The sequence below is a fragment of the Ictalurus furcatus genome, chromosome 13, assembly GCF_023375685.1.
Source record: "Ictalurus furcatus strain D&B chromosome 13, Billie_1.0, whole genome shotgun sequence".
Lineage (NCBI taxonomy): Eukaryota > Metazoa > Chordata > Actinopteri > Siluriformes > Ictaluridae > Ictalurus > Ictalurus furcatus.
In genome coordinates, this window is record NC_071267.1 from 4,263,292 (window position 1) to 4,286,335 (window position 23,044).

Consider the following 23,044-nt stretch of genomic DNA (forward strand, 5'->3'; position numbering starts at 1 on the left):
GATTATTCACAAGTGGGAATGAAGTGGGAAAGAACGGGTGTAAGGAACTCTGAGGGTCAAGTCCACGTTAATTCTAGTTCTCAGCCCTCAGTGCTTCAGTCTAGTCCAACAGGGGTACAAAATGATTATAGGTTCATCTTTAACGTCTCAACCCCAGGTGACCACACGAGAGCAAGAGTTGAATTTAGAAACTTCTCTAGATCTTCATATAGCTCAGTCACTTGATCAGACAGGAATGGGTTCAGTTTCTAGGACATCCTTTAGGCATTCTACTCATGGGCCTCACAGTGTTCACCGGAATGGTGACCATTAAAGGTAGGAGTGAATTTGGCAAAGTTGGTTGGAGGCGCTGTTGCACATGCCCACTAGAGGGTGGACTGATTCTTTATACATTTATACTTATTCTTTATTCTTTATCACTTCCTGTCTATAGAACCATGTCCAGTGCTTGAATCCTTTGCTACACTGTGATTGTTGGTTGCTGGAAGAACAAGTTCTGTTGACGGCAAATGTGTGTTATAAATGTGCCAACGCCATTTATACCTACCTGGACAGGCTATTACCTCGGGGGCTTGGTAGCGTGTGGTCATATTTTGTCTGCATCGCATTGATCGTGTGTGGGTGTGAAGATGAAAAAAAAAAACCCCAACAATACCGTCAAACCCATATGTGCTTGTTGAATATCCCATTATAGATTTAGTCCTCCTTTCCTGTTATAATAACCTCCTACGTAATCTTTCCACTTTATTTTGGTATTTGTGCATTTGAGAATGCATTTTTTAAAAAAAAGCACCACAAAAGAAGAGTGTAACAATTTGGTGATGTCAGTGGATCACCGCTTGATTATTTAGTGCAAGGAAGGGATATGCAACCAAAAAGTGTTATTTACTTTGATTTCCTTGAAGACTATCTGTTCCAAAATTTTTGCTCACCTCAAAATGTTCTAAGTTGTTTCACACATCTAGATGTATATATCAGGAAATTAAAGCTTCAATTTTGATCTATTGTCTCATATTCATCTTTTGAACTCAAACCCAAATGTCTTCAGTGCATAGCAAAAACAAAAGAATTCCAATACTTTTGAAGAGGACTGCATGTATGGCAAGGTTGACTGAAAGGTGGGGCCGATGGCCCCAGATTATGATTAAGACAGTGCTCTCTGCCTCCCTCTAGTGATGCAACAAGTCAGTTGTCTACTTACACCACAATCCATTACAAAACTACAGACTCTCATTCAAATCTTCACAAGGAAATGTGCAATGACTTTTTGCAACTATGGATTCACCACAAGAATATCATAGAGCTCCCCACAAGCTTCACGACCTACAGACATGGCCGCCATGAACTACACTTCCCAGAACACACACACACACACACACACACACTCACACACACACTTACACACACTCTCTTCCTCTTTCTCAATCACTGGACTTCTGATCAGGCACACCCAGAGGCGTATCTACAGGGCAGGCAAGGTAGACAATTGCCTGGGGCCCTACATACCGAGAGGGCCCCTGAGTGTTGATCATTTAAATTATCAGAAATTTTCATCTTAAAATAATGTGCAGCAACATCTCAGCAACCCCTTTAAATGGGGCCTCTTTGTGGGATGCTGTCACATTTGAGGACAATGCGTTTTGTGCATCCATAAAATTAATGCATAAATACTATGTGTGTGTGTGTGTGTGTGTGTGTATGTATATGTATATGTGTGTGTGTATATATATATATATATATATATATATATATATATATATATATATATATATATATATAACATTTCTCCAGATGACCCTTGACCTTTTCAACAGTCCCTTCAAAGGTTTTCCCCCTAAACACCTCATCCCCCAAAAACACCCCCAAATACTTAAAACAATCTCTAGACCACACTTAACGGTCTGGGAGGCTTGGAGCGCCATCTAACCATCTCCCAATTAAAAACGCATGCTTTTTCCCCAGTTAACCTTAGCGGAAGAGACAATTCTAAAATCATCAGAGATCTTCAACATAACATCCCTCTGTCTACCAACAAGTATCGCCACATCATCTGCATATGCTGATGGTTTAAAAACACACTCACATTTGTTATGTTATGAATTGTTATGCCTTGCAGTTCAATTCTCAATTTTGATAAAAGAGGTTCAATTGCCAGGGAATATAACATGCCTGACAGTGGGCGTCCTTGTCTTATTCCCCTATGAACTTTAAAAGGAGCACACAAGTCACCATTAATCTTCAGTATGCTTTCAGTCACGATACAGAACTCTTATTTTATCAATAAAATCCGAATTAAAACCAAAAGCAGTCAAGACGTTCCATAAGTAGATATGCTCAATCCTGTCGAAAGCCTTTTCCTGATCAATTAAAACCAAACCAAAATCCAAATTAAAAATCTTTCCGACTTCTACGACATCCCTAATGAAAGAAATGTTGTCGTGAATAACTCTCTCTGGCACACAGTAGGTCTGGTCCGGACGGATCACCTCTTCCCTGACTTTACTAATTCGGTTTGCCAATACCTTAGAGGGCAGTCGATATTCCACACAGAGAACTGAAACAGGTCTCCATGATTTTATGTCATTTAGATCTCCTTTCTTAGGCAGCAGTGTCAAGACTGCTCTGCGACAACTGAGTGGCAGCCGCCCCATGACTAAACTGTCACCCAGGACCTCCAGTAGGTCTGCACCTATTTCCGGCTAAAAAGACTTATAAAAGTCAGCCGGTAGACTATCGATCCCTGGTGCCTTGCCACTCTCCATACCCTGGAGGGCTCTTAGCATTTCCTCTAGGGTCAACGACCCTCCGAGGTCTGCATGTGCTTCTTTTGACACCTTGGGGAGATCCTTCAAAAAGACGTTATCATGGGCCTGCTCATCGGAGATTTCACACTTGTACAGTTCCTTGTAGAAACCAACTGCTCTCTTTCGAATTTCTCTATGGTCAGATAAAAGTGTCCCATCGTCAGAAAACAGGCCATGTATCATCTTTTTTTGACCATTCTTTTTTTCCAAATTAAAAAAGAATTTTGACGGTGCATCCATACACTCCACATTCTGAAACCGTGACCTGACCAGAGCTCCTTGTGCGGTAATGTCTAGCAATTTAGTCAATAAACTCTTTTTTGTTCTTCAATTTTCCATGCATACTTGCCTTCCTGTGTTTTTCATTAACCCTTGAAGCTCCATTATTTCCTTCTCCAAGGATTTCATACGGTGAGTTGTGTCTCTCGTGACATTGGAGGTATACTGTTAACACAACTGTTTAATTTGTGTTTTGGCAAAGTCCCACCACTGTGGCACAGATTTAAAAGAAAGCTTTGTGGTCCTAAAATCACTCCAAAAATATTTAAACACATTTCTAAAATGAACGTCATGCAATAAACTGGTGTTAAAATGCCAATACGCACTCTTATGCTTGACTTTACTTATATACACAGTAGAGAGAACCATACAATGGTCTGAAAAACCTACTGGTATAATCACACAACTTCTAAAAGCACTTAACTGCTGTTTAAAACCATCAAATTTATCCAATCTGGTCATAGAGAGCATATTATTATAGGACTGCACCCAGGTATACTGTTTTTGCATGTGGTGAAAATGTCTCCAAATGTCCACGAGATCACATGAATTTATTAACTCAACTAGCCTTCTACGTGATGGCATATGGGGCTCTACATGATTCCTGTCTATACCCAGCTCCATACAATTAAAATCCCTCGCTAGAATTAAAAAATCTTCTATAGTCGCAGTTCTTCAGGACATCATCTAAGGTTCGTAAAAATAACATTTTTCAATGGCTGCGGTCGGGGCATAAACACAAACAAAAGCAAACCACCTATTTTCATATTGTGCTCTAACCTTTAACAGTCGACCCTTTATAATTTCATTGACTTTATAAGAACAGGGAATAAAGTTATGGGAAAATAAAATAGCTACTCCCCCACTGGTCGACGTCTTATGAGTTAAAAAAGATAACCCTTTAAACTCCCTGGCCCAGTCAGCAGCATTACTGGCGTCTGTGTGGGTTTCCTGTGCAAAGATTACATCTATTTTCTTTTGCTTATATGTTTCAAATAACAAAAACCTTTTATTCCTTTCCCTTCCTCCATTTAAATTTAGTGAAGCAATTTGAAACTCACTCATAAATAAGAGGAAAAATAATAATAGATTCATGTACATTATAAAGGTCTAGGATTGACTATCACTCTCAATATTGTCTAATATTACATTCACTTTTGTAAGGATTTTCTTTAGACGGTATCCCTCCTGTTCAGCGAAACCCCCTTGTGCCATAAACCCCCTCGTTTTTTTAAAATGAACTGTTCTACATCTGGAAAAAAAACTCGTCAATCCTCACATTCCTAGCATGTTTAGTTTTAATCAGAAAAGCTTTGATGTCATCTACGCTATATTCACGGCTCGAAAAGCCACTTTGATTTAAACTACATGTAATACTACAGTCAGATGATTCGCTCTCACTTTCTACCTCCACGGAATTTAACTCATCTGCAACATCTTTCCTCTTTGCTTGTGCATGAGGACGGTTTCTCCGTCTCTTTCTCTGGGGCACCTTGAACACATTCTCTTCCATATCCATGTGAGAGCTTTCATCCCCAACTTCATCAGCTAGAGACTGGTCAACACTATCCACTGACACTGTACTGTCTTGTGTATCTTTATCACATAAATCTGGCTCAACTTCAGCTTTCTCTTTTTCACCTGGTTTAGCACTGTCACCCCGGTGCGAGGGGCCAGCTTCAGGTGTCTCCACCTGAGAAGGTGCTGCTGCTCCCTCTCCCAGTGTCTGGGCCCCATCCACCCCTACACCCTCTCCAGCAGTAACCTCGTTACCAGTGGCCTCGTTAGTATCATTACCATTCGTGGGATTTACACGTTTTTCCGGACAGGCCCGCACCAGATGACCAGTTAAGCCACACCCAAAACATTTCATCATTGTAGTAGTAGCGTAAATGACATAATTAAAATCTTCCACCTTCACATTCAGTGTCAGATCCAGATCATTATTATCCTTCATGACCATGTACACAAAATGTCTGAAAGACACGATATGCTTCACGAGAGGGGATTTACTTGTTATTGCTATCTTCTTGATCTGCGAGACCAGTTTTCCATAGCGGGATAAAGTTTGGGACAGAATCTCATCCTTAATAAAAGGCGGAACATTAGACAAGGTGAATTTTTTGACGGGGTTGATGAAGGAAGCATTAAGGTAAAAACACCATCAACAACTCCGTTGTCCACCATTTCGTTGGCCAAGTCCACCGTTTTCAGAAACAACACGACGGCATTATTCATACGGGCCGCAGACAGAATGTTGTCGTGTCCAACACTCTCCCCCACGGCCAGACTAACCTCCTCAACGCTGGCGGTAATGGCTACTTTTATAGCATGCCGTCGCGTGAGGGAATCACACTTCCCCGTACCTGAGGCAGCCATGCTCCCAACCACGGAAGCAGCCACCCAAGCCAGCGAGAAAAATCACACACAAACACACGCGCACACACACAACAAACAAGAGTAAATTTAGAGTCCCTCAGAAAACAAAGACCAAAAAGGAAAACGTATAACGTATTTCTGAAAGAGGAAAAAGATAGAAAAGGGAACAAGCGAAATTTGGAGCAGCGGCCTCGGCCACGCTCCGCACACACTCACTCACTTACTACCACTCTGACTCCGCCCACTCTCTCAGTCCATGAGCACGTGAGAGAGAGGTGTGTCTAAAACACGTGTGTATGGGCAGGGTTTAGAGAGCGAGAGAGAGAGAGGTGTGTCTGAAACACGTGTGTATGGGCGGGGTTTAGAGAGCAAGAGAGAGAGAGGGGTGTCTGAAACACGTTTGTATGGGCGGAGTTTAGAGAGCGAGAGAGAGAGAGAGAGAAGTGTGTCTGACACACGTGTGTATGGGCCGGGTTTAGAGAGAGAGAGAGAGAGAGACTTTGACTTTTAAACCCTCATTTATTTACCAATTGTTATTAAACACAACGATCACTTACTCATAAAGAAAAAGGAAGGAAAAATAAAAAAATACAAGCAAACACACAAACCAATAAATAAATAAATAAATTTAAAAAAGAAAGAAAGAAAGAATTAAAACCCAACCAATGAATCTCATGTTTGCTTAACAATCTATATTATACATACATTTGCAGAGAGCCATCAACATCAGTTCCACACAAACACTGATTCACTCCCCAAATATGGTTAAAGGTCTCCAAGTCTTTGACCAGTTGGTAATATGCGTATTCTACCTTTAACCTTGACTTTATTAGGCCCTTTAGAATCAACACTGTATCAGTTGACCCTACTCCATTCATTTTTCTTTTACGTGAAAGCCAGATTGCCATTTTTGCCTGTCCAAACAAATAATTAACCAACACTTGAGTCCCTTTCGTATTTTCTTTATACTTTGGCCCATAAATAAAAAGCATTGGTGAAAACACTACTCCTAGAGTCCTACACCAGTCTTCTATCTGGGAAAATAAAACTGCTAATCTCGCACAGTGGAGAAATAAATGCAGAACAGTTTCTGTTGTTCCACAAAAAGGACACCCCTCCCCTACCTGTGGATCAAGGTGTGTGCTCTGTATCTGTTTGTGGCTATTATACCATGCACAATTCTCCACTGCAGATCTCCAGACCATTTCTCAATGGGAGGAACTTTTCTCAATGTACAGAGTCCTCCAGCATCCTTTAGGGGAAGCGCCTGGTCCGAAAAACTCCTGCCACTTTGATTCTATAGGTCCCTCCAGAGAGTTGATGTATGAAACCTTTACACATGTTGTGTACAGTGCCATTTTCCCTGTTTTATTAAACACCTCAATTTCAGGAATCCTGAAGGTAAGCAACGCCCCCTCCTTCTCTTGAAATGCACCTGCAGCTGGCGCAACTCTTAGCTCTGGGAAATGGACATCTGTATCTTCATCAGGTGTTTCCGGGTTACGTTTAAAATCCTTGGGTAAGTGTTTAAAAAGGTCATTCAGCAGTCTCTGTGTCAGGCGTACTGACCTCACTCCAAGCTTAGCAGACAGCCTCTCAGCAGTCATCCATCCTTCTGCTGTTATTAAATGTCCAATTTTTGAAACTCCTGAGTTTTTTAAGGCGTTCCTCACAGATGCAGACTTTAAAACCTCCAGCACCACAGCAGGATTATGCAACAGGGGTTCTTCCCTGAGCCAAGGGCTCGACACACACCTGAGGTTCCTTGAGATACCTAGAATTCTCCAGGCTTTCAACATCGAGAGATAAAAGGTTAGGTCAGCACTTTGAGTGTCCATCAGAAAAAGATGTCGATCAAGCCCCATCCTTCCTGTTCTCTTCAGAAGGGCTCGAGCCACCCCAGACCAGCTCACATCCTCTCCATAAAAGCGTCTTTTTGCTGTCTGAAGTCTGAAAGTCATTATTCTGCTTTTAATGTCCACTAGTCCTTGTTCTCCTTCTCGTCTGGGCAAGTACACCACTGCTGCTTTTAGCCAGTGTTGACCAGACCAAAAAAAGTCTATCAACTGTTTTTGGATATCTTGCACCAGTTCTTCAGGGGGTTCTAAAACAGTTATCTTATGCCATAGGGATGATGCTGCCAGGATGTTGCAGACCAAAACTCTTCCCCCGTATGAAAGCTGGGGTAGCAGCCATTTCCAGCGAGACAACCGAGCACACACTTTTCTCGCCAGGCCCTCCCAATTCTGTCTCCTGTACTCCTCTCTTCCTAAGAATACCCCCAAGTACTTAAGCCCAGATTTTCCCCATTGTAATCCAGCTGGGAGTATTGGTCTACTGTGATCCAAACCACACCACAGGGCATCACTTTTAGCCCAATTTACCTTAGCGGATGAAGCTCTCTCATAACTATCTAAAATATCTTTTAAAACCTGAACATCCTTGTCACTCCTTATAACAATAGTGACATCATCTGCATATGCTGAGACTTTTACATAATCGTTAGGTACTGTGGTCTTTATCTGCAGTCCCATTAACTTCTCTCTTAGTTTACAGAGGAGAGGTTCAATGGCCAAACTATACAGCTGACCTGAGAGTGGGCAGCCCTGTCTTATTCCCCTCTGCACCTTAACAGGAACACTAATACCACCCGCCATCTTTATCATACACGTAGCCCTGTTGTTAAGTAACTACCATTGAGACATTGTTATCTCCAAACCCAAAAGCCTCCAAAGCTCTAAAAAGAAACCGATGGTCTACACAATCAAAAGCTTTTTCCTGATCTAGTGCCAAAACTCCCATATTAATATTATCACCCATGGCATAATCAACGACATCACGTAGTAGATGTAAGTTATCAGTAATGCATCTCTCTTTTATACAATAAGATTGATCCTTATGTATGATTTTATACAATAACTTGTTTATCCTGTTGGCAATACACTTTGATATTATTTTGTATTCAGAGCATAGAATCACGACTGGTCTCCAGTTCTTTAACAGAGTCAGATCACCCTTCTTGTGGAGCAGTGTTAGAATTGCCTGTTGGCAACTCTTAGGCAGAAATCCTTTACGAAGACATTCCTGTAGAAATTCAAAAGAGACCGGCTCCAGATCGCCTTATAGTCCAGAAGTGTTTGTAGAACTCTCTGGGAAGTCCATCGATACCTGGAGTACGACCTGAAGAAAGTCCTGTTACTGCAGCACTTAGTTCCCCAAAAGTACGTCCAGTCTCCAAAGCTTGTTTATCTTCAGAGGTTAAACAGGGAAGATTCTGTAAGAGTTCATCTTGGCTCTGAGCATCTGTGTTCTCAGCAGAATATAACTGGGAGTAAAAGTCCACTGCCAGTCTGCGCATTTCTACAGGGTCACTTGTATCATGACCACTTCTGTTTTTTAAACTATACATTTGTTTTTCTTGTACATTTTTTTTCTCCAAGTTAAAAAAGTAAGAGGTTGGACCATCCATGTCTTTCATTAATAAAAACCTACTCCTCACTAGAGTTCCTTTAACCTTCTCATGTAAAATGGAATTCAACTGTTGTTTCTTATATGTCCACTCTTGTGGATTACCAGACGGATTCTCAATCACGTTCTTTTCTTGCAAAAAAAAAAACCATTTACCCTGAAACATTCTAAAATTGTGTGAGCCTTCCTCTTATCCCTCATCCCATTAACACTGAGGGAACCCACCCGTAAGGTTTCCATAAGGAGAAGAGAGATTAGAGAGAAACAAGTCAGGAAGAAGGACAGCATGTTAGTCATATTGTTTAGTTAGCTTTTCCCCTCTTTTGGCCTCTCTTTCTAGTTTTTTTCTCAGTTACGTGCTTCTTTAATCGATACCGTTTCTGTTGCGATAGCTCTTCAAAGCTGCTAATGTTCCTCGCCTGTATTACAGATGCAACAAACTTATCTAGGTCTGAAAAGAACTCACTCACTTCAACACTTTTGCCCTTTGTTTCATCCAGAAATGTATTAATTTTGTCCACAGTATAAAAGTTGGTTACTTTTAACACCTCTGACCCTTCTGACCATTGTTCATCATCTCTCATGCTGTCATCAATACAGTGAGACAGTCCATCCAGCTCATCTCCTGAATCCTCCTCCACTGCTTGTGCATTCATCTGAATTTCTGTCTCACTATTATCCACTTTCTGAACTTTAACAGGAACAACAGCAGAGCTGCCCAGAGGAAAATTTTATTGCTCAATGGTTACTCTTCTACAGCTCAGGAGACAAAATTGTGATTCTCATTTCAGCCTCATTTTAGTTTCAATGTTGGCTGACCTCTTTCTCATATGATGCTCCTAAAATCACTAGGAGAAATAGGTGAGACGAGCAATTAGCAGCAGGAGTCATAGTTGAGACTTGAGGGAGATACCTTGCTCAGTCTCACTGATGGCTCATTTCTTGATCTTAGGAGAAGAAAATGAGCAGTACTAGAGCTACTATGGAGTAATATGTGAGGCATGCATTTGACACACACATACATATACATATACATATATACACTTCTCCATGCAAGGACAATTTCACAAATGCTGAAACAAATGAACTCTTTATTAAAATGGCCAAGTTTACCCTACACAACAACACAGAGCAATGCCCTGAATATTACTGATTTTTTATTTTTTTTCCTCACAATGACAGGGCTATAACCTTGACAAAAAAATTTGACAATGGAGATCTCTTCAGATTGCATTTAAGGTACAATAACAGGTAGTGGCTATCCTGAACAAGCTAGTCCTGGACTATCTCATCTCGTAATATCACTTTGAGCGTGAGTGAGGGAACAGCAGCACAGTCTAGCCACCCTCACTAGCTTGTGACAATAGATGATTGATGGAACATCCACTACCACTCTAAAGGTTGGACACGATTTCCCCTTCACTTGAATGAGAAAATGTGTCCAAACTTTTGACTGGTAGTGTACATAGACTGGTAAATTGAGTGCTGAAGAACTGAGAGATAGAAATGATACAAATATACTTGAGTTTTGCAGTATGCTACACCCTCATGGTTTCCAGTGTGAAATATGAGGCCCAAGCTTGTTCAAATTAATAAAAAAAAAAACCCAAAACAAAACAATGTAGTATTTTAGTTAGCTGTGTAGTAACAGGTTAAAACTTGTAAGACAGCAAGAACTTGTCCCATTCATCATTTATAAAATCTGAACTATAAATGTACATCTTCTCACTATGACTATGTATTTAGAACAGTGTTCAGCACAGCTGTACAACATACAATATTTAGCAACTTACATTCTTTTGTTCCTCATGCAACATTTGTATGTGAGGACTTTTTTAACAAATGTCCATCCCTCTGGTGTGAAACATTCAAGAATTTATAGAGTCTTTGTGGCCCTCATGCGGCATTTGTTTATCAAGTCTTTTTTGACCTTAGTTTTCTCAACTGGTGTCCATCCATCCAGTGTGCCCCAGCGCATGATGTAGGCTGCAAGAATAAAAGAAAGCACAAATTATAGATGAATCCTCCTTATATACAGTAACAGTGGTGTTGGAAAATCATTACTAAATTGTTACCAGGGAAACAGTCAATTTCCAGTTTTTGCACTGTGATCATTTTAACTTCCTTAGTGTTGTATCTTGTAATTACTAAATGATTTCTGAACATCAGTTGATTCTGAAACCACACAAAGCTCCTCTCTCCTCTCCTTTCCATATACTGGTAAATCAAACTGTTTCTGCCACATTGATTACTTATTTTGTTTTGTCTATTTGGAGCAGTTTGTTTATTGCATTTGTGTGACTGATGTTTATTAGCAGAAAGTGCAGTTTAAGAAAAGTTTTCAATGAAGTTGACAGCTGCAGGCAATGTGGCCTATCCTGTATATTAAGTGATATTTGGGTTTTGTCTGATTTAATTAATCCCTCACAAACAAATGCAAGGTACCACTACCTTGCATTACACTAAACAAAATTTAAACAACTGCTATATCACCTTTCAATCTTGGCTTGGCCTTATTTCTACAGGCATATGTATTTTTTCCTTGTAGTAGTAATGCCTCATCCGACTGACATAATTATCACGTGCTAAAATGACACAGGGAGACCAAATGCAAGATGAAAAAAATTAGCCCTTACTCTGGCCCCTGTGTGTCTCTCCGCCTCTCTGTTTCTCTAGTTTTCTGAATGTATCTCTGTCTGACGTTTTTCAGCAGGATGTTTTATAAGTTATGAAGCAAAAACAACGTAATAACGAGTGACCCATCCGTATCAGCTGATGTGTTCACTGCTGTTCATTCATTCGGAGTGAGAGAGGCTTTGCTGATGCCACTGCGCAAAATACAATGTTGGAGAGAAGAGTAAAAATATTTACACATTATGAAACTATAGCGGAGGAAATTAGACCATGGTGGGGCACCATAGTCTGGGAATGGGAAATGTTTCCTAATGGGAAACACTGGAAAAGGTTATACCTGCACTCTACCATGAAACCAAAGTTCAGGGAATTATATAGTATCTAAACTTCTTAACAGTTTGATGGCATTCCTGTTGTCTGCTGTGTTCAGACTTTGCTACATTCTGAAAGTGTCCTTTTTTAGAGCAGATAAAATAAAAAAGGGAGTTCATAAATATCAGACTGCTTGAATTTGTTGATGAAAACCATGTGCAGTAAAATAATAATATTTAAGGAGATGACGCATCATGATATCGAATCGAATAATTGACAGGAAAATCGTAATCGTATTGAATCATGAGACCAGTGAAGATTCACACCTCTATCAGAAACTACATCCAAATTTGGGTAGATAACACCATGACATTGAGGAAGAGGCAAAAGGTGATAAAACAGAAAACTGAGGGAAATTTGTGCTTCTTTAGTTTGAATAAGTTATATTAATCTGTACTTCAAAGTAGTTCAAGCTTTGTTGACAAAACAACCCTTGTAAAGAGCTTCAACTATTAAATAATTGCCAACTATTCTGCATGGTGAAGTAAATAATGTTAAAATGTTGTAAAATAAAACATGAAAAAGTCCAAATGGGTGAATGAACACACACACACACACACACACACACACACACACACACACACCCTACTTAGAATCCCGTCGACTTTGGACTTGTCCAGGACTGCTTTCTATTCTGGCACCTTTCAGTGTTTTCCAAATGCCACTGCATTTTGGCACTCCTCTGCACTGAAGAATTCGTCAAAAAGAAGATGGAATAAGCGAAGGTAGGCCTTACGTGCCTCTGCATGGATTGCAGCCAAGCGGGTAGAGGAGAGAAAGAGGCCAATATCTGGATACAGCTCTTGCTTCCCAGATCTGGTTTTTGTAGCCATAACAGCAGCCTGAGGTTGTATCTGTTCAACTGTCTCCAGAAAGCACCTTAATGTCTCAAGTTGTTCACCACCTGTAACACAGAAGATGACTTATTACTTTACAGGAATACAGCAATGTGTAAGAAATCAAGAAAAGGAAGGAACAACTACAAAATCCTAGACTTTTATGGCATAAAATATATTTACTAAGTAGTTTATTTGTTTATGGCTTTTAACTTTTAGCTTAAGCACTCAGTAACTCCCAAATGTCCATAATTAATTTATGGCACAAAATTTAATAAAGCTTAAAAAAAAAAAAAAAAAAAAAAACATAATTATAATCGAATGTTCCACAATTTTTCATTATTACTAATTTTACAGTGCTTGGATGTATTGAGTAGCACTTCAGGTTTCTTAGGTGAATTGTGCAAAGACAAAAGGTGATAAAGGAACAATGGAATCTTGACGCGATATAAATACACAACAGGAAAAAAAAATACTTACTGATACTACACAGCACATCCCCCAGTTTAAATTGTCCAATAAATTGTCCAATTACTGTAACACTAGTATATGCAAAAAGTTGTAAAACCAACTGGTATGTATTAATTGTGTAAGAGTGTGCCTTTTCTGTCATCTCTAGTGTCACCATCGTTGCAGCTCCATTTCTGACACCAGTCAAGCATAAATATTGCTCTTCCATAGAAGTTACGTGTGTGTTTGATGGTAGTGGGGTAAGTCTTTATTACACAACCTAGTTAATTTAAGGAAAAACCAACATTTAGTGTCTTAGCGAGGTTTTGGGCACCACAGGCCACCAGAACAGTTTCAGTGGGCCTTGGCATAGATTCTCCAATCCTCTGAAGTGAAGAGATGAAAACCAAAAGACTGTATAGAGAGTGATAGAACGACACTGGTCTACTAAGATGTGGACAAAAAAGTAATACGGTCAGATGAGCCATACACCAAAAGTCATGTTATATTAGAAACAGTTGCACCTCCAGGATTATTTTCAATGCTGTAATTACAAAACTAAAAGATCGGAGACGCCCACTTTGAAGATATAACCTTTCGTAGCATGTGAAAATGCGCTGTTATAATTTTACTGTTTACTGTTTTACTGCAGAATCACATAAAATCTACCATTAAATATTGTTCATTTACACACACACACACACACACACACACACACACACACACACACACCACGGCCCTTCCTGCTCCGCAGAATAAACCAGATAAACCAGTTAGACGGTGTCAGTAAAAGTAAAACTAGGCAGCTCCATTTTGTGTCGAGGGGAAAATAAACCATTTCAGGAGTAAAAACACAGTGAGTATCTAAATCTAAAGCTATAATATATAAACACACTGAATGCACACCAGATGCAGAAGAGTGTTGTGGGTTTGTACTGAAGTTTGAATGTACACAGGTTGTTTTATGACTTGATACCGTGACTATTTCCTGTAAGTGAACTCTGTGCTGATACAGAGTTTGATTTAACACACCGATGTTGGAGTGAAGTAAATGTGTGTCCTGCTTTAATCTGGAGAAGGAGACATGACCTCCAACATGAGTGTGTCTGGAGAACAGGACTTAAAGAAAGACGAGAGGTGAGTTACTTTTCCATTCACCAGCGATAAATACACACCGTCTCATGGGAACAGATCTGTATCTCTAAACACTCACTAGTTTATAGAGGAACTAAACTTTGGTTTAAGGTGTTTAATAGCAGTGAATATATCACTGATCTCATCTAAGAACAGTTTAGAGAAATCATTCACTGAGAGAAGAGTGAAAAGGACTGTGTAATGTGGAGGAGAAGAGCAGTGTAGCTTTGAGTCAGTGAACTCTACAGGCTTTAAGACACAGCTGAGTCAGTTATCTGTGATTGGGACTCCTGACATCAGTGTAATTCCTGAGGTATGAGGCGTGTCTCCTGTTTGAATAAGTGTGCAGGCTGTAGCTGAATTAAAAAGATGGAATTATTGGTGTTTAATGATGAACACATTGTGTAACAGTGCTGAGACAGCAGAGTATTAATTATTGCTTATATTTCTGTTCTAATTACAGAATGATGGAGGGAAAGAGATCAGACTCACCAGAACCCAGCTGTGTGTCCATGAAGAGTGAGGAGTCAATGGAACTTCCACTTACGTTCAGAGACAGAGCCAGTTCTCCTGATGTGAGGTCAGTACAGTGAGGTGTTTTACAGCAGTGTTCCACCTGATCAAACTCACTGGTCTCATTATGAAGCCCTTCATGAGCTTGATCAGGTGTTGAAGCAGTAAAACACTAAAGTGTGCAGTGCTGCAGCTCTCGGACTGGCAGTGAGGAAAACTGCTTTAAGAGTTCAGTTCAGCCTGCAGTCCCTGAGCTGGAGGGTCTGTGGTGCTACACAACATTTACACGTGGGACATTAATCACTAGGTCACTATTTTATTCATAAACATGTTAGTGTCAGTGAGGAAACCCTGAAATCAGTGTATTGTGTTAAGAGGATAGTGTTAAATATCTGTCTCTGTACGTATTAGTGTGTTGTGCAGCTATGAATACATATAGTCTATATTACATCATGTGTTTTATTTGTTCACAGACCACAAAAGAAGAAATCAAACATCAGCAGAAATCAGCTGGACTCCATATTCAAGGTGTGTGTGTGTCTTTTTAATGTGTGTAACTTGTGTGTGAGTAGGTTGCAGGTTTTTTATTTAAGATAATGACGGTTCACAGGTTTATCGATGTGCAGCAGCATTATGGGTAATCAGACAGAATTTCAGTTATAACTGCGGTAATAGAAAAAGACCTTTCTTCTTTTCATAAAATAAAAGCATCTCTCAGTGTGTAACATTATAATATTTAGATGTGTTCCTGTGTGTTTCTAACCAGGAGCTGGAACACAAAGTCATCACTCTGATAAAGAATGAGCTGAAGAGGTTTAGGAAGCTCCTGAGTCCAGATTACCCAGCATGCACTGAGAGGGAGGTGGAGGATGAGGAGGATCTGCACAGTGTCAGAGAGGGAGCGCTGAAGATCACACTGCACGTCCTGAAGAACATGAACCACACAGATCTCGCTAACACACTGCACAACAGTAAGAGCTCTGAGTCATGGCTTTATTCCATCAGGTTCACTTTAGAGAGAGGAAATAGTTTTAGATATGAACACTTTTAGTTTGAAGTTTGAGTTTAGTATCATGTACATCTGGTGCTTTTCTGTTCTGTTCGTGGTCCAGTTTGTGATTACTCTGTAAAGTGGTCCTGTTCCTTCAATAATATTTAGTCCATGAATCAGGAATGAACAGCAGCATTTGAAAGAATTTTACATTTTATATTGTGCTCAGTGATTTTGCATTAAAACATGTTATTACTTTGTTTATTAGAGTCTGTGGCCTCTGTGTATCAGCCAAAGCTGAAATCCAGCCTGAGAGAGAAGTTTAAAAGAATTAATGAAGGAGTCTCACAGCATGGAAGCTCAGCACTTCTGAATGAGATCTATACAGAGCTCTACATCACAGAGGGTTGGAGTGGAGAAGTTAATAATGAACATGAGGTGAGACAGATTGAGACAGCTTCCAGGAGACCAGCAACACAGGAGACACCCATCAAATGTAACGAGCTCTTTAAAGACAAGTCCATCAGAAGAGTGCTGACTAAAGGAGTTGCTGGAATTGGAAAAACAGTCTCTGTGCAGAAGTTCATTCTGGACTGGGCTGAAGGAGAAGCAAATCAGGACGTCACCTTCATGTTTCCATTTCCCTTTAGAGAGCTGAATCTGATGAAGCAGAGAAATCTCAGTCTGATGGAGCTTCTTCATCACTTTTTCCCAGAAATGAGAAAACTAGAATTACTAGACTCCTACACAGTGATGTTGATCTTTGATGGTCTGGATGAATGTCGACTTCCTCTAAATTTCCAGAAGAATGAGAGATTGTGTGATGTGACAGAGTCAGCCTCGGTGGATGTGCTGCTGACAAACCTCATCAAGGGGAATCTGCTTCCGTCTGCTCTCCTCTGGATAACCTCTCGACCAGGAGCAGCCAATCAGATCCCTCCTGAGTGTGTAGACCAGATAACAGAGGTACGAGGCTTCAGTGATCCTCAGAAAGAGGAGTACTTCAGGAAGAGGATCAGTGATCAGAGCCTGGCCAATAAAATCATCACACACATGAAGTCTTCAAGAAGCCTCTACATCATGTGCCACATCCCAGTCTTCTGCTGGATCTCAGCCACTGTTCTAGAGAGAATGTTGGGTGAAGCAGAGAGTGGAGAGGTCCCCAAGACTCTGACTCAAATGTTCACACACTTCCTGATCTTTCAGATCAAACACAAGGACCAAAAGTACCATCAGAAATGTGACCCTGATCCTCAGCAGACCAGAGAGAGTATCCTGGCACTGGGGAAACTGGCTTTCCAACAGCTGGAGAAAGGAAACCTGATCTTCTATGAGGAAGACCTGAGAGAGTGTGGCATTGATGTTGGAGAAGTGGCAGTGTACTCAGGAGTGTGTACCCAAATCTTCAGAGAGGAGTTTGGGCTCCACTTGGGGAAGGTGTTCAGCTTTGTACATCTGAGTGTTCAGGAGTTTCTGGCTGCTTTATACGCATTTCTCTCCTTCATCAGCAGAAATGTAACAGAACAACAAACCACTGATCTGTCTGATCTTTTCAGAAAGTCAACCATGTCTGATTTCCTCAGGAGTGCAGTGGACAAGGCCTTACAGAGTGTGAATGGACACCTGGACCTGTTCCTCCGCTTCCTTCTGGGTCTCTCACTGGAGTCCAATCAGGCTCTCTTACGAGGCTTAATGCCACAGGCAGGAAGCAGCTCTCACAGCAAACAGGAAACAGTCAAGTACATCAAGGAGAAGATCAGGGAGAATCCATCTCCAGAGAAATCCATCAATCTGTTCCACTGTCTGAATGAACTGAATGATCATTCTCTAGTGCAGGAAGTACAGACTTACCTGAACAGAGAAGAGTCCTTTTGTCTCAGGGGAACCAGACTCTCTCCTGCTCAGTGGTCAGCTCTGGTGTTTGTGTTACTGAACTCAGATCAGGAGCTGGATGAGTTTGATTTGAGGAAATATGACCGATCAGAGGAATGTTTTCTGAAGCTGCTGCCAGTGGTCAAAGCCTCCAGAAAAGCTGTGTGAGTATTTTTATTTATAAATGTATTACTGCATGGTTTGTTATTTTAATGTAACACTGAACTGCACTGTTTGGATTAATGCTTGTTAATAGTTACTCTAATCATCTTTAAACAAACCTCTGGTACTGTTACAGAAGATTGTTTCACTTTTTACACTAACACGTTACGTCTGCACTGAGATCTGGGCCATATGGACAACCTTATATCACCATTTATTACCTTTTCTCTAAAACTGATGAAAATGATCTCTACAAATAACTGCATGTATTCATGACCTGGTTTTGATCATTTTGTGAACTAAACACCAGTGAAAGGCACTTTTTCTTTTCTCCTTTTACTTGAAAGAGACATTGAACAGAACTTCACAATTGAGAACAAGAAAAACATAACACTGTCACCATGGGAACAATATGAATACAACATGTGACATTGTGTGTGTGTGTGTGTGTGTGTGTGTGTGTGTGTGAGAGAGAGAGAGTTAAAGGTACAGGAGCAGTCTAGCTGTGCAGCTACAGTACATATTAATTTATTTTAGACATTTTAAAGCTCACACATCTGATGTTATTTTTATTTATGCTATGCTAACAGAAAGAATAAGTTAATATTACCTGTCTTACATTTTATTGTCTGTTTCTGTTCTGTTTCACCAACTAAATATTTCCAAACAAAGCCACAGTACGTACTGCTCCTTTTTGTTCAAACGGGAGATTTCTTATTTATTTTATTTATTTTTTAGTTGGAGACCTTTTAACACGTACTTTCATTAAAAAAATGGTTTCAGGTTTCAATTATAATAAAGCATTTGTTCAAACCAAAAACATCTGTTTTCAGTCCTTTAAGGACCATTGTAACTGATAATTTATTGTTATTATTATTATTATTATTAATAATAATAATAATAATAATAATAATAATAATAGGGCTGATGTTGGGTCCTGTCCTCTGATTTCTCTGTGTAAGAGAAACACACTCACATTTCTGTTACATGGTAAACTTTAGCTGGATTATGGCTGTGTTTGTGTGTTTGAGGTCAGAGTTCTGATATTTCATCATTTCTCTTCCAGGCTGTGTGGGTGTAATCTGACAGAGGAAAGCTGTAGAGTTCTGTCCTCAGTTCTCAGCTCAAACTCCTCCAGACTGAGAGAACTGAACCTGAGTCACAATAACCTGCAGGATTCAGGAGTGAAGCTGCTCTCTGCTGGACTGGAGAATCCACACTGTACACTGGAGTCACTGAGGTACACACACACACACACACACACACACACACACACACACACACACACACCCACCCCAGCAACAGTAATAATAATAATAACTTTATTTATATAGCACATTTCATTTTCTATTTCTAGAGGTCTGCCATTTTTAAATGCGTTGTGCCATTTTTATAAGCTTTATGTCATTTGGAGAGGTTTTATGTCATTTAGAGAGGTTTAATGTCATTTAGAGATGTTTGGTGCCATTTGGAGGGGTTTTGTGCCATTTTGGAGAGGTTTTTACCTGTGTTTGGATAACCTTACACACAATTTTAGTGGTTAGAGATAACTTCCTCATATTTTGGATGTTCATGGACAAGTACTTGGGGCATCTTTGACACCAGGGATGGGGTTGATATCAACATTTGCTGTGAAGATATAACAATTGTGTTCAAAGTAAGTATTTTTTTTATAATTAAAAATAAAAAAATCTGAATATATTGCCCCAGGTAGGCTAGGTAAAAGAAGAAATACTTATAAATAACAGAAATAACTGCTAATTCTTAAAGTCTTACGTGTCTACTTTCATATGAGCCATTAACCACTACTGTGGTGTGTGAGATCACAAAACAAATCAATGCTGAACACAGGTATATTCATACCTGCCGGTGGAATGAACACAAGTGTTGGGGCTTAAGGGGTTAATAACATGCCAATACTAGTTTATTGTTTATACACAGGCTGTTCATTTTATATTTTTATCCTGACATTAGAACCTTGTATTCAGGTAAACACTTTATTTCCCACCTGATGGAAACACCTCATTTCACAATCAGATAAATAAATCTAACACTTCATCATTTCTCTTCCAGGCTGTGTGTGTGTAATCTGACAGAGGAAAGCTGTAGAGTTCTGTCCTCAGTTCTCAGCTCAAACTCCTCCAGACTGAGAGAACTGAACCTGAGTAACAATAACCTGCAGGATTCAGGAGTGAAGCTGCTCTCTGCTGGACTGGAGAATCCACACTGTACACTGGAGACACTGAGGTACACACACACACACACACACACACTCACACCCCACCAACAGTAATAATAATAATAATAATAATAATAATAATAATAATAATAACTTTTATATAGCACATTTCATACATAAAATGCAGCTCAAAGTGCTTCACAATATAAAATAAAATGACAAATATAATATTAAAGGAGACCTATTTTCAGCCTTTTTACAAGATGTAATATAAGTCTCAGGTGTCCCCAGAATGTGTCTGTGAAGTTTCAGCCCAAAATACCCCACAGATCTTATACCCTGCTGTAAATGCCCCTTTTTGGGTGGAAGCAAAAACAGCTGTTTTGGTGTGTGTCTCTTTAAATGCAAATCAGCTGCTGCGCCCCATGCCCCTTTCCCCCTTTCCCCTCTCTACGCCTACTGGTGTCTCGATTGCTCTAAAAAAATCGATTTCCGGGATATTGTATATAATTTTCGGCCGTCAGGGAGCCGCTATCAGTATACGGGAGACTCCCGGAACTTCCGGGAGAGGTGGGATGTCTGTTTATGTTGTTATTTATTTTTTATCTTTCTTTTCATGCTACACATGACGCGGACTCGACTGTACTCAGAAAAACTACCGAGTCCAAAATGTCCGAGTCCGTATCAAGTTTGAGTACAAATTTACTTGAGTGTGTGACGAGTCCGAATTCGTTCATAATTCGACTCGAGTACCCCAACTCCAATATAATTCACCCTCCCACAAATACTGCAGGTTATAACACACAAACAACCATAACATACTGTTAGATTTATGGGAAATCTCAGATTAGGTTCGTCAGTCCCCTGCCGTGCCTTCTTCAGCCGTTATCTTCTACGTTTAACTCTTAATTCTGGGCTATGTGTGGTTTTCCGCCGAGCGTTCGGGTACCCGGAGACTCCCAATGAACACACACTGACACATGCTGTTCGCAGAGAGTTCTCAGTTTATTATTGCAAAACAGGAGTTATTTATACATAGAGATAAGAAGCAGTGCGTGGACGTTTTCTACTAGTGCAGGTACCAGACAGATTTAGACAAAACACACAGCACATAGTGATAATACAAAATAAGTCATGTGTCATGCTGACACAAAAATACATGTGTCAGCTATAATACAGGATAGCAGTTTGATCAGCTTATTCAAAGAGGTAATTACTCATATACACTAATAGTAGTTACGGTTCTAATGTAATCTCCTTTTCCATCTTTCCAGTCATTATTCTGCTGGCAGGTGATCAGAGATGAGTGGATAGTGTCTGTCCTCCCTATAAGCTTTGTTGCCATTTATGATTTTTTATTAAATATATTGTTTTTGTGTTTTAAATAGAGCTGCAACAGCTAATCGATAATAATCGATTATGAAAATCGGTGTCAATGAATCGTTTCGATTAGTTGGTCTGCGCGCGTTACATTTACTCATTATGTTACTTCTGTTCCGAAAACACGCTTCGGAGAGTAAATACTAAAGTTGTGTCACAAATGACGTACTATACACTTACACTATGCAGTGTGTACTCTACCGTTGAGTGCAGTGTTTCCGCAGACCCCTAGTGGTCAGTGGTGTAATTGCAGGGGGTCGGTAGGAAAGTTTTAATAATGTTTAAATAATATTATATAATTTTTTGTTCAGTGTATCAAAATATATTCAAATGAGATGTTTTTAAAATTAATCAATTTGGTTATTCGTGTGCATTCACAGATATCACGTTTGCTGAGCTGACAGAGTTCATTGATGGATTTATTTTAAATTTATTTACAAATGAAATGATAATTTACAAAAACCTGTGAGTAGTAGACAAGTTCAAGTGTCGCAGTGATGGATAAAATAAACAAAAGATAATTCAGAGAGTCAAATTAAATGTCACACCAACAATAATATGTAATTGAACCTGGTATTTGAACCAATCCCTGGGGAATGACAGGTTCTACCAATCAACCAGGGATTGCTAGGACTGTATAATTTAGTGCTTTTTGTGCACTCATAACATGTAACTCACTTTTGTTTCCAGCGGTTTAGACATTAATGGCTGTGTGTTGAGTTATTTTGAGGGGACAGCAAATTTACACGTTGCACAAGCTGTACACTCACTACTTTACATTGTAGCAAAGTGTCATTTCTTCAGTGTTGTCACATGAAAAGATATAATCAAATATTTACAAAAATGTGAGGGGTGTACTCACTTTTGTGAGATACTGTATATATGTGTATGTATGTATATGTATAAAATATTAGGGCTGCCACTAACGATTATTTTCATAATCCATTAGTTGGCCGAATATTTTTCCGATTAATCGGATGGGGGGCAAACTTTCAGGTTAGTAAAAACTAATGTGTTCCATTTGAGATGATTTTGCCTCTCTAAAATTCATACAGTAGACCAGCGGATCTCAACCTTTTGTGAGCTTTGGACCACTAGCATATTTCGAACAATCCACAAGGAACCCCCTCACTCCACAACAATTATAGGTTATTGTTAAATATAATCATTTCTTTATATGTTACTTTATTTATTCATATTTAACATTAATAATAAATAAAATTTAATTGAAATGAATAATATATATTTTGGTGTGTGTCTGTGTATATTGGGTTCTTTTCAGTCTTATATATTTGGACAAAGTGTTGTGTAAAATTTTAGTTTTTATTTGTAATACTCAGTTTGTGGATTTTATATTAAATAAAAGAAAAAAATGGCACTGAAAGTTCGCCCGCATACGATTAAATGGTTATCAGTAATAAATAAAAAAAATAATCGGCCAACTAATTGATTGTGAAAATAATCGTTAGTTGCACCCCTAGTTTTAAACTGCGAGTGGTTTCAGTTTAATATGTTGTAGGCTCATTTATTGAGTCTGTTTACATTGATCCTGTAACAGGATATTATAATATTGGGCTTGTTTTTGAAGCTG

At 39.5% G+C, this 23,044-nt stretch overlaps 1 protein-coding gene across 1 annotated transcript; it reads left to right on the top strand.

The window, feature by feature from the left end:
* The first annotated feature begins 15,318 nt into the window (after positions 1–15,318).
* Positions 15,319–20,553, top strand: LOC128617316 (NLR family CARD domain-containing protein 3-like). Its single transcript, XM_053640398.1, has 6 exons — positions 15,319–15,397; positions 15,636–15,840; positions 16,129–17,896; positions 18,961–19,134; positions 19,968–20,153; positions 20,487–20,553. Exons 2-6 carry the CDS (start codon positions 15,804–15,806, stop codon positions 20,551–20,553), a joined length of 2,232 nt encoding a protein of 743 aa, XP_053496373.1. The 5' UTR covers positions 15,319–15,397; positions 15,636–15,803.
* Positions 20,554–23,044: the final 2,491 nt, after the last annotated feature.